The sequence below is a fragment of the Elaeis guineensis genome, chromosome 5 (assembly GCF_000442705.2).
Source record: "Elaeis guineensis isolate ETL-2024a chromosome 5, EG11, whole genome shotgun sequence".
Taxonomy (NCBI): domain Eukaryota; kingdom Viridiplantae; phylum Streptophyta; class Magnoliopsida; order Arecales; family Arecaceae; genus Elaeis; species Elaeis guineensis.
In genome coordinates this window covers 1,111,639-1,123,886 of record NC_025997.2, presented here as the reverse complement: position 1 = coordinate 1,123,886, position 12,248 = coordinate 1,111,639, and the positions used below count along the sequence as shown (strand labels likewise).

The following is a 12,248-nucleotide window of genomic DNA, read 5'->3' as shown; positions in this document are numbered from 1 at the left end:
TTGAAGAGAATAGTAAGACACTCTAGCCTTTCAGCTGCAATTTATGTGTCTTTGCATCATAATTTTACAAACAGATCAAGGAAAACAAATTTGGCATTTGCTACGTAAGAACAATAGTTGCTTCGAGACAGTGATTGCTTGACGCTCATGTCACATTATTTCAGCTCCACCAATAGCGTTTATGACTCCAAGCCCATTTCTATAGGTCAAGAAGTTCTGCAACATCATTTTCCTTGTATGTATCACTGCAAGTAGCCTAAAACAGGTTTACAGCCTCCATGAAATGAACAAACTAGAAGCTTCTAGACTACAAAATTGATTCTGCAACTGGAAAGCAAAAAAGTACTGTAAATAAAAGCAAAAAGCAAAAGCAGAGTACTTCCTTGTGGCAGAAAAACAATATGAAGACAAGTGTCAATGTACTAAATAATCATCACGTACTTACTTTCTACTTACTTTTGGTAGTATATGAAGACAAATATCACAAGCCATAAAAACAAGTTGTTATAATTGCACGATTCTATTACCTTAACAGCTTAAATTCAAAACTACAGCACATTAAATTAAATCCACTGTTGCTTAAAACATCATGCATGAGTTAAACTTCTCTTACTGTTTATGTTTTCATCCTGCATAAAATAATTTGTTTATAAATACATCTCATTTAGACACCTATTGGTCCAGGCAACATGCTAGTCAGCCTAGTCCATTTTCTTTAACATGAAAACATATCAGTTTTCTATAAAACATTGTTTTGGAGGACCACCAATAGAACTCCATTAAAAATTTACCAATAGTTGCTAGCATTTTTGATATTTGGTAGATGAGCAACAAGTCTAGAATAATCGAAGTGTCAGGTTATGTTGGAAGCTTTTTTAGCATATTTTGAAAATTTCTCCATTTCTGGAATATATAAATATTAATGCATCAGAGATGTCCTATTCACTATTTTCTAATCTAGCCCTAAAGTCAAAATATTCCTTACATCTAGATCTCTCCATTGTTCTTGTATTTTTCTGCTCTCTAACTCTGGTATCACAAATGACAAAATGTTTCTTTGAAACATCAAAACCTAAAGCTTGATAGGTTCTGTTCAAACATTTGTTATCACTAAAGACCAGATTAATTTCCCCACTCATGCAGCTCCACATCAAAAGATGCCGCTAAAATTTTCTTTCTACATTTGTTACTAACAGACTTCGGACTTTGGAAGTTAGGCTGAAATGATTGTGCGGTCTTGACACAAACACATAGGCAACTGGTCCCAAAAATATTCGCTTTGGTTTATCCACATCTCAGACCTCGTAGATCATAGTCATTGTTCATATTTTCATTTTGCAGCCCTCATCTTTGAAGTTGGAAGTGGGTGTGAAATCCTTGTGTGAAATGATCAGTTCAAAAAATTAATATCACTCATTGCTAAGACAAGTTGAATATGTTCCATATGCATCCACTATTTCCATACCAAAAAAATCTCCAACTTACCAAGAGATGATCCAATTATTTTGACTTTTTGTTAAAAGATTTTTTGGCTAAAATTTATGTATATTGGATGCAATTTCATATTTGATGAATTTCAAACAATTCGTACGAATAATAGAAGTTCTTTTTATGCATCTCTCAAACTTAATTTTAAATTTTTCTGAAATTGTCCTGTTTCATGACATTTTCTCCATAACAGAACTTTTTCCGTATTCTTTGCAATCTCCAGTCTCTAACATTATCCTGAATCAAGAATTTATTACCATGCTTTCATAAACAAATTTTTTTTAAAAAAAAGATCAAAAGAAAGAAAAAGAGGTGAAAGATACAAATGATGTCACATGTCTTGTTTATCTTATTTATTAAACACTCCCGTGAATGCTTATCAAGTTATTTAAGAAACTTACTAGATTGCTGCATAAAATGGATTCTGAGAAGCATACAGTTTATAGTTGCACAGATGAGAATAGGGTCCTAGTAAAGCTTGACTATTTAATATCAGAAAAGAGGAAAAATAGTGGGTTTTTTGAGGGAGAAGGGGGGGGGGGGGGGGCAATCTATAAAAGAAAGAATAGAAAAAGAATGCGTAATTGATTTAGAAAATGCCTACAAATTGGTGTCAAACAAATTATCATATGGTGTACACAATGTTGCTTGAATTATGCCCAAGTAGAACCTATAAACAACCAGGTTTAATAATGGATGACATCCTTCTCAAGAGGACAAGGAATCTACTCGTTTTAAGTCCAAAATCAATAATGGAGAATCCAAATTGACGATCCACACCATTGATTATGATCTGCACCAATAAAAATGACTAGAAACCAATAATCACACATTTTGATGATTTTTAACCTACATATTGAATGAATACAAAAATTAACATTTATATTGTACCAGCATCTAGGAAGCACAGATACGGCAAAATGGCTGCCGCACCAATGTCGGACACATTTCCAATATAAAAACGCCGGGGACACAGTGCAATATGTACCCATCATGCGTCCAACTATTTTTCCTCTCTTTCCTGATTTTTCCGACATCGGATACAGCTGGGATACGGTTGGGTACTGAAAAAGTGAAGGCAACTCTATCTTTGATCCATTTGATGGTGGTGCTGCTGTTCTTGAAGTTCTAATTTGTCTCTTGATGAACTGGATATAGAAGCTGTACTTTCTACTGATGATGGAAATGGAGATGAGATTGCAACTGTTAATGTTCATGAGGATAGGATGGGATAAATGCTCTTGATGCTGACTTTTAAAACATTGGTGTTTTTATGTTAATCTTTTAGGATTTTTGCTTGTAATGACTATGTATTAATGATGCTTTCTTTTCAAAAATAGATGCTCTTGAGCTATCATTTGTGTTTATATATTAAATTTATCTTGAGTATTTATGCTTCTATATTAATATTATATTAATTTTATATTTTTTAATATACCGTATCCCAACTGTATCGTATCCTATATTTTTAAGAATTTGTCATATCCTAGTATCCGCATCGTATCGTATCCGCATCCCATATCGTTTCTGTGCTTCCTAGACCAGCATACTGAAATACATGATAAAGCATTTAAATTGAATATCCACCTTATTAATTATCAAGATATTTTAAAACATATATAGAGTGAAAATCAATAGATTTTAATACTTAGGTCGTGGCAATAATATGCTCTTGCATTATTTAACCTTAGATTTTTTTTTTTCACACACTTGATGTGTAGGTTCTAGATCATCAAAACACATGGTTTGTGCTGGTAATATAGATCATGATGATCAACATTTGGATTTTTTTTATTTAGACATCCCATTATTGATTTTAGACTTGAGAGGAGTGGGTAACTTGTCCTCTCAAGAGGATCGTATCCATCCCTTTAGATACATACGTGTATGTGCATTTGTAAAAATAGGGATGGACTATGATCCTCTTGTGAAGAGAGGGCATCTGCTGCTCTCAACTCCAAAACCAATAGTGGGACACCTAAATAAAAGATCCACGCATTCATCATCATGATCTCTAGAGAATTATAGTCCATCCCCATACATATACACACATACGTACACATTCTTGACGTCAAAATACTGCAAGTTTTGAGCACTTCCTGAATTTGAATTTTAATATTTAGTTGCAGTATGGTGACCATCAATCATGCTGACATGCATTTGCTCCTGTCCTTTTATCCTTTTGTATGATCCAGGAGCTTGTCTTGTATCTTCATCCTCTTGACTGAATTAATTCATGATCACATGACAATATTCTATACAAATACGTAGTATAAACAAATTTTAACAGAAATATCTGAAAGTTATGTTGATGAGGGTAATTATTAGACCTTCAGATCTTAAGAGTTTAGGCAAAAAGGGTTTGTTAAATGGTCAAGTCATTGTAAACACACAAAAGGATCTGAACTCTGAATTAAGTTATGTCATGAGATTTTATCTCAATTCAAATGGAGATCTGCCGCAAGTAGACTAGGTGAAGATTTAGAACAGCTAAAGACAAAAAGACAAACTAGAAAGTAGAAACAAAACCTATTTTTCCAGCACGCTTCTGTTTATTCCATGGTGTGCTTTAGCCTCAAAATTTTAGTAGTTGCATGAAGAGGGCGGGGGGCGGTGGGGGAGAGAAAGACAGAGGGAGACAGAGTTTTCTAGCCCTCATAAAACCTCTTCATTGGGTATCACCTCTCATGAAACAAAATAAAACAGAAAGAATTAACAATATTAACCTCTTGTTGTTTCTCTCCAAAATAACTTGCTCGGGATCTTGAGAATCCCTTCCATGCGCTAGACATATAATAGCAAACAACAAATCCATGTTCCAATTTCTCAATCCTTGTCATGTAACAAAAGAGTAATGTATTTTTCCTATCCAGCAGCACTAAGACAAGCTGCTACCGTATCAAGTTGAACAAAGTTAACACAGTTGAACTCAAGAACATGATTGATATTGTGTGTGTGTGTGTGTGTGTGTGTGTGTGTGTTTGTGTGTACTGTTGGGTGTCTGTCTGTTTCTGTTAGTGAAGCAAACACCTACAATAAAGGCATGATGTAGAAACTTCTTGTGAACCATTGTGGAACGATACTCATTCACAGTAATTTCAAATCAACTACTGACAGACAAGAGTATAAAACAGCATGTATGATCTAATACAACTAACCTTGATGGTGATCGAAAAAACGGGCTTCATTATTATCATATTTTCGTTGACATGATGAATTTTGGTTTCTTCTCTGCAGGCTTGAGAATTTGAAAAGAGCACATTAGAGTTTCATCAACACTCATCATTGCACCAGCATTATCAAATTCACCACAGTAATTTGGGGCTGAAAATATGGTCACAAGTTGTCTGTCAGCAAAGAATTCATAGCCATCCTCAACAACCTGCAAATATGGAAATTAGTCAGTACACAAATAGAAGCAAACTCCACAAGAAACAGATACAGATTAATTATAACCTGGTGAGCCCGACAGACAAGATCCAGATCATGGTTTAGTAAGAATTCTGAAACCTTATCAGCACCAAAAGTGTATGAAACCCCTCTGTCATTCATTCCCCAACCTTGAACATCCCTTCCAGGATCTGACCAAAGTAAGTCACATAGTAAACCAGAGTCTGGGACATCAGTTGGCCGAGGTAAGTTTTTAATCTCATCCAAGTTTGACAGGTCGGGAGAAAGGCCACCATGCATGCATAGTATTTTGTCATCAATTACAGCCGCTACAGGGAGGCATTTAAAGCAATTAGTAAAAGCTCTCCACAGTCTCACATTAAACCGACGCTTACATTCATCATAAAATCCATATATCCTGTTTATTGAGGCACATTCATGATTTCCTCTTAGCAGAAAAAAGTTCTCTGGGTACTTAATTTTGTATGCAAGAAGAAGGCATATAGTTTCCAAGCTTTGTTTTCCCCGATCCACATAATCGCCTAAGAACAAATAATTAGCCTCAGGTGGAAAACCTCCATATTCAAAAAGTCTTAGAAGATCGTTGTACTGGCCATGAATGTCACCTGAGAGTTATACAATAAGGGAATTATAAATGAGAAAAATCTTACTAGGATAGTAATCACAAGATCTGAGAAAGAATCGTTTGATAATATCTCATAACATGGAGACATAAAAAGGTGAGTGGCTGCTGGCTCAATAATTGATTATTGTGAAAAATTAGGTTGTGTTTGGTTCCCAAACAATTTTAACCAGCATATTTTAACAACTTTATTTGAGCAGGCACTCATCCTCGTTAATCAACTAGAGTTATTTTAAGGGCCCTCCCCTCGAATAGTTTTAACCAGGTCACGGCTGAACAAGAATCAAGATTCAAAATGGGCGTTTCAGTTATTTTTTGAAAATCCCAAATGTGCCATCATTACGGGGTCTATATTCAAGAACCAAAGAAGTTCTTTGGCTGAATAATAAACCTAAATAAAGCTGAAAAACTGAACTTTATTCAGTTTTATTCATGTTTATTCAGGAACAAACAGGGCCTTAATGAACTATGAAACATGACCAGTTATTGCTAAGAATCTCATGAACAATGTAACCAAATTTTATGTCCAGTATCCAGTTATATCCTTGGTTAACCATATTGAAAATAGTTGTGTATGGTTGAAGTTGAGCAAATTCAGTTTAGTCATAACAGGAATGTGAATAAGAAGAGTAATGGTCCAGCCTAAAAAAGCATTCTGAACTTAATGAAGAACGAAAGCTTGAACTACTTTATGAAGAAGGTTTGAACTTGATGAAATTGACAAGATTCAATAAGCCAAAATAGTGATAATCCAAAGTCATTACTTTCTATTTTGGTCAAGAAACCAACTAAAACAGAACATGACAACATCTACCGATAACAGCAATCACATCATATGCTTTATTATTCGTATATATTTTCTACAGCATTATAAAATACCACACATCCTAAAACGATATTATACATGATATAATGTAAGAACAAAGGGTCCAATTCAATCAATTTATGTCATTTTTAATGCATAAATGCAGGTAACATTGTAGAACCTTATCTGAAGTGTTCAGGCTGTAGAGTGCAGGTCTTTGTGCAATCACTGCTGCCATTTGATACACAAAAACTAGCATTCATCTTCTTGGTTTTTCAGAGACTCCCAAACCAACAAAAGTGGGCTAGTCAAAGGGCATTAGATCAAGATGGCTAATTTAAAATTTATATCTTCTAAAGTAGCTTGAGGGTCAATATTAGTTTTCAACCCTGCAGAGATGGAGGAGTCGGGCAGACAGGTCATGCCCCACCCTACCTTGCAACCCCACCCCTATGCGAGTTGTGCAGGTCCTGCACCCCGAGGGAGGAAAACGAAATCAATGAATTTTTCCACGGCCCCTTCTAAAATGTAGTTAAAATCATTTCTGCAATGACAAAGATGGCTTACTATTCCATTCCAAATCAAACACTCCTCTTTAAAATCCTTCCTTTGGTGATCCTTTTACGCAGGTGGTTATGATTTTGGGGAGATCAGTAATCTTCACACAATATGCTTCCCACCAATCACAAAATAGGAAAGTGGTGGCATGGGACTTCTCTTGATTTTTCTATCAAAGAGGTGGTTAATTGTGAAACCATATCCTTCTCACAGCAATAAATAATTGAAGATTTTAGTAATTATTGCCTTTAATGTAGCTGGATGTGGGTGTGTAAAAGGAAAATAATCTTTTTATTCACATCTCTAGCAAAAATAACAAAGAAAGCTACATTTATGATTTACACTTAGTAGGTCAGTTCCTTCAAACATTTTCAATATATGCACTATTATTATAGATTAAGAAACTAACCATGTTCTTGATCATCATCTTTCTCCTTATGTTTGAGGAGAAGTACACCTTCTTTCGAGCTAGGAGAAATAACTGCACTTTTATTAGTGGAGGTTCACTTGTAAAGAATGGGAAATGGCATATGTAAAAAAGAGTGCTGGCAGTGTCTGTGTTTATTAAGTGTATATTATACTTTTTGTTTGAGCTTCACTTCTCCTTCTATTTTAGAGATTGTATATTCTTTTAGTTTACACGGCCATGCTTCATAGAGAACAAAATAAATAGATGATGCATCTTTTGTGTATTGTCTCTATGCAAAACCATGATTACAAGTATGTACTTTGCTATAGGTCCTTTTATGTATTTCCTTATCATGAAACGAATCTTAGTAACTGGTATTGTAGCCTTGTAGCACATACCAAAAAAAAAAAAGAAGGAACCCATGGATTTGGAAATCTCAAAACACACACACCCCTACATGTGTATATAGTTATCTGCTAATGTACACAACAGATTAATGTTGATCCCATAGCAAGCCTTCTATGATTTTCACCCTCCCTCTCTCCCTTCCACACCTATCCCAATCATGGGCTGGCACAATATGCTATGGTATAGAGTTTAGCCGCCGGTCACATGAAAGAAATTTGTATTGGTATGTACCAATACATGTTAATATGCAGGAGACCAGCATGAACAATTACGCACAATATAGATTTACAGATTTCAAAGTTGTGACAGGACTTGTCCAAATGATTATATGCGATAAAATATAGACTGGTGGGATATAAGGGTGGCAACAGGTCGGATATAGGTAAGTTGACCAATACCCATAACCATCCCGCCATGAAAAAACCCATATCCATACCCACCTATACCATATCCATACCCGCCCGTACCATCTCGGGTCGGGTCGGGTTAGGTAAAAATCGAGGATACAAGTTAGGTTGGGTTGGATCAAGCATACCCGTCTAGTCGGATTAGATAGAGTTGGGTCTCAAAAATCTCTCAAATCCTTTTCTACCGAGATTAAACTCTCAAAACCTCCTTCCCTAAAAAAACTCTCAAAACCTCCCCTACTGAACCCTTGATCTCCTTTAGATGCTCTCCTTCCCCACAGATCTCTGAAAAAGATGATAAAATAAATGAAAATAGGCGAAAAGGGAAAGAAATTATGGGAAAAGGTCTTACCTTTTAAATTTTTCCGTCTTTCCTTTGTTTTCATTGATTTTTCCTATTTTTTCCATCCTTAGGAATCTCGATCGGGTGGGAGGCTTGGAGTGATCAAATATGCCCCTGATCGAGCTGATCTAGTGGACGAACAAATGGATGATGCTCCATCTAACAAACAAAACCCTAGCTGCCCCTCCCCCAAGTGAACAGTCTTGATCCTGCTTCCTCTCGACCACGGGCACCCTCCTCGTCCACCATCAAATGCCTGCAGACACCAAAAAATTCTTGCTGCTTCCTCCCCGCCGCTGGCACCCTCCTCGTCCACCACCAAGCGTTCGCCAATACCAACAAAATCTCGCCGCTTCCTCTCCACCACCGGCACCCTTGTCCACCACTAAGCTCCCGTCAAACTGCCACTAGAGTTTGGGTGTCGAGGTGGAGGTGCGGACTGGGGTGTGTTTGGGTTCTATTTAAATGAAAGAGAGCGAGACAGATGTTTTATTTAGATGATATATATATATATATATATATATATATATATATATATATATATATATATATATATATATATATATATATATATTATCAGGGCAAGTTTAAGATGGGGCATACCATTATCTGTACCAACCTGAACCTGTTTCGGATATTTTTTTTGAAACCCGTACCTGCCTCGCCTCTTATCGGGTTGGGTCGGGTATCCAGTAGGTCAAAAAAAAAAAATGCCACTCCTAATGAGATGCAATACATAATCTATGAAGTCCTAATTGTAAATGAGACTCTACGTGAAGTATCATCCATCTCCACACCATGTGCACCGCATATGTCAAACTCTAGCTAGCAATAATATGGCAAGAGTTGGTCTCCCAATCTTTGTAATTTATGCGACTTGTGTGTTCATGCCCAAGAAATCTCCATCTTCTTTTAGAATTCATCATGCTCCTTTAAATTCACTATCCCAACTATCCCATTATAGAAATTATGTTATTTACCTCCAAGTTCATAATAATCATATTGAACAAATTGGTATGACAATCATCCACCACAAGAATTCGAACTACCCATATACTTTTCTTATGGTTTCCTTATATCTGGATTTTCAAATTCAAATTTAAGTGCAATCAAACAGAACAATGCATTCTACCCAAATTCTCACAAACATAAAAGAAAATGAGCCCCACATCAGACCCACCAAGTCTATTAGATTTGAGATGTGTTTGCAAGGTCCTAAGGAGTCTTGATCACTCTAACAGAGAAACATGACTCAATCCTCAAAGATGAAGAATCAATTGATCTCCTTCTTACAACATCCAAGTGTTCAACCCAAGAAAAGGCATATAAACAACCTTCAACATAAGGCCCTCCAATTTAGACCACTTTGATTAGCTGTTTGTATGAGATGCATCTGCAATAAACCTGAGTAAAGTTCTTCGCAAGGGTTCATGGCAGAGAATCTTTCTGGCATATCAATTTCAATTCTCATACATCCAAGACATGCTCACTGCTCGCTAATCAAGCATACAGTTATGATCAAGCCATCTAGGTACTTAGAAGCCTAGGGTGGAGTTCTCAGCATAACAGTAGTAACAATTCCTCAACAATATAAAATGCAACTTGCCTCTTAGGTGTATTTCTCTTATACTCCTTTAAATCGAGATATGCATTCGGTAAAAGAGAAAACCAACAGCCGTTACTAATTACCAATAGCACTGCATATCAATGATTACTAGCAGATTATAAAGGGCATGCACAAAGACTAAAATGACAACACCAACAAAAGTTCAGTGTGTGAAAAAAAAAAAATTCTGCTACAGTTGATTTCCTTTTGCGATCCTATCTCATACCTTCATTTTTTCCAGTCACCTGTCAATGGAATCTTATCCCTATTGCTTTATGGATATAATATAGCATGTAGGTTGTATCCGGTGTTGACTGTAATATATATGATATAGCATGTAGGTTGTCTCCGGTGTTGACTGTATCAAATCAAAAGAGTTGAACACATCACTAGGAAGATACACGAGTTTCAGAGTTATTTTTCTTGATAGTTTTGCAAGCTGGAGAATAAGCAGGCAGCAGGAATTATGCCTCTAATACAGATATGCGAAAAAAAAAATAAAAATAAGGACTTCAGTTTCCTCAGAATTTCCAATTGGTGAAAAAGCAATTGTAAACAGTTGAACCATTAGATGGCAAAAAAGTCATAGACATCCATTAGGGAAAAAGGGATCACACGGTGTGACAGTAAACCCTAAAAGCGTAGCAAATGTGCAAAGTTTCATATTCCAGGATCAAATCTTTATCAAAAATTCCACCCATCTTTCTTGAAAAACAAACCATTGAATTCTTCGGAACTCGCAATATCATTTTCCCTGGGAAAGAACTCGACTTTCTACCCGTATTTATGCGAAGATTCTACCAAACCTCCAAACCGAATCTCTAAGGTAGGACAAGGATCCTAAACACACTTTTTGAACTGATTAAACAAGAAACAAAAAGAAGCAAGGATCTCTACAGATCCGCGAAGAGAGAGAGAGAGAGAGAGAGAGAGAGAGAGAGCTGACCGCAGATCTTGATGGGAGCTTCGAGCTCTAATAGATTAGGCTGGCTAAGAAAGATATCTCCCGAGACAGCGCAGAGCTGCCGGATCTCCGCCTCGGATAGTTGAACCTGCCGTGCCGGCCTCGCCGATCGCACCTCCACCAGGCGGTTTATGATATCGTCGAGCAACACAGGATCCATCCTCCTACCCAAGCCCTAGAAACTAAAACAATCTTCGGTTCAATCTTCAACTCGTCTCGCTTGATAAACTAAAATAAGAAAAGAATGCGAGCGAGCGAGCGAGAGGAGGAGGAGGAATGCGTAATGTACGAAAGCGGGTCTGCAACTCCAACGCTGCGGAAATTGGCTCGACGCTATGCCCTGACAAGATCTTTTCTTTGGAAACGTCGCGTTGGAACCTCGCGGCTGGGAAAGACGCGACGGTGTACCAAGTTTAATCTGATCCCACGTGAGCTGCGTTTCATAGACGCAATTTGTGCAGCCAAGACCGGAAATCACCCGGCAGTCGCACCGATCACTGATCAAAAATAAATAAATAATAAAAAGGAAAAACTATTTAAATCACTAGAAATCGAAATTCACACTCCATCATCGATAGTCTACCAGGCGGTCGAGAACATGACATATGCACGACCGGAAAAAATCCGGTTATGGTATGTATCATTGTAAAAAACTTGCAGACTTTGGACAACTTCTCTCGCACTGAGACCAGAATCCATAACCTAACGATTCATATTATTTTGAATAGCATATAAATTAGCACGTTGTCGATAAACAACATGAAAGAGGTGGAGAAGGTGTGAGGTTAGAGATTCCGTAAAATAAAACCTAGTAGCTGTGCAAAGTTTCCGAACTAGATTTCTGTGTGTATCCAAATGGTGCAACCTGGCTTTGATCAAAGTCATTCTAGAAGCATGGAAGATCCTTTTTGTTCTTTTCTTGTTTTAACTTCCGCGTACCTGATTGAAAAGTCTATATGATTTACCTAAGTTGACCAGGACAAACATGAACCTATAGGTAAAGGGGCATGTACACGGCACCTTCATATCATGCAACGCATCTATGTAGAATTTCTTCTGGAAGATCCTTGATCACATTAATCGGATAACAAGCTTTCAAATGCAAATGGGATTTCTAGTTTGCTGGACCAGGAGATTGAAGATGATGGAGAGTGTTTAGATCGCCACGTGTGGCCAACCCCCGCCCACACACATGTTTTTCACTTTTAATCGTAGAATCATAAAAAA

The 12,248-nt window shown here is 36.9% G+C and overlaps 1 protein-coding gene across 5 annotated transcripts; it reads right to left on the bottom strand.

Annotated features, from left to right (window-relative positions):
- On the bottom strand, nt 1-11,581 carry LOC105032615 (serine/threonine-protein phosphatase PP1). Of its 5 annotated transcripts, XM_073257085.1 has the most exons (6): nt 11,311-11,581; nt 11,004-11,203; nt 7,294-7,365; nt 4,945-5,504; nt 4,647-4,870; nt 1-256 (listed from the first exon to the last, which is right to left on the bottom strand). In XM_073257085.1, exons 2-5 carry the CDS (start codon nt 11,179-11,181, stop codon nt 4,682-4,684), a joined length of 999 nt encoding a protein of 332 aa, XP_073113186.1. In that variant the 5' UTR covers nt 11,182-11,203; nt 11,311-11,581; the 3' UTR covers nt 1-256; nt 4,647-4,681. The 5 variants fall into 5 exon arrangements, with proteins under 5 accessions (XP_073113186.1, XP_073113185.1, XP_073113184.1 ...); XM_073257084.1 differs by having other exon boundaries at nt 1-245; nt 11,004-11,577; XM_073257083.1 differs by having other exon boundaries at nt 1-327; nt 11,004-11,576.
- Between the last annotated feature and the right edge of the window lie 667 nt (nt 11,582-12,248).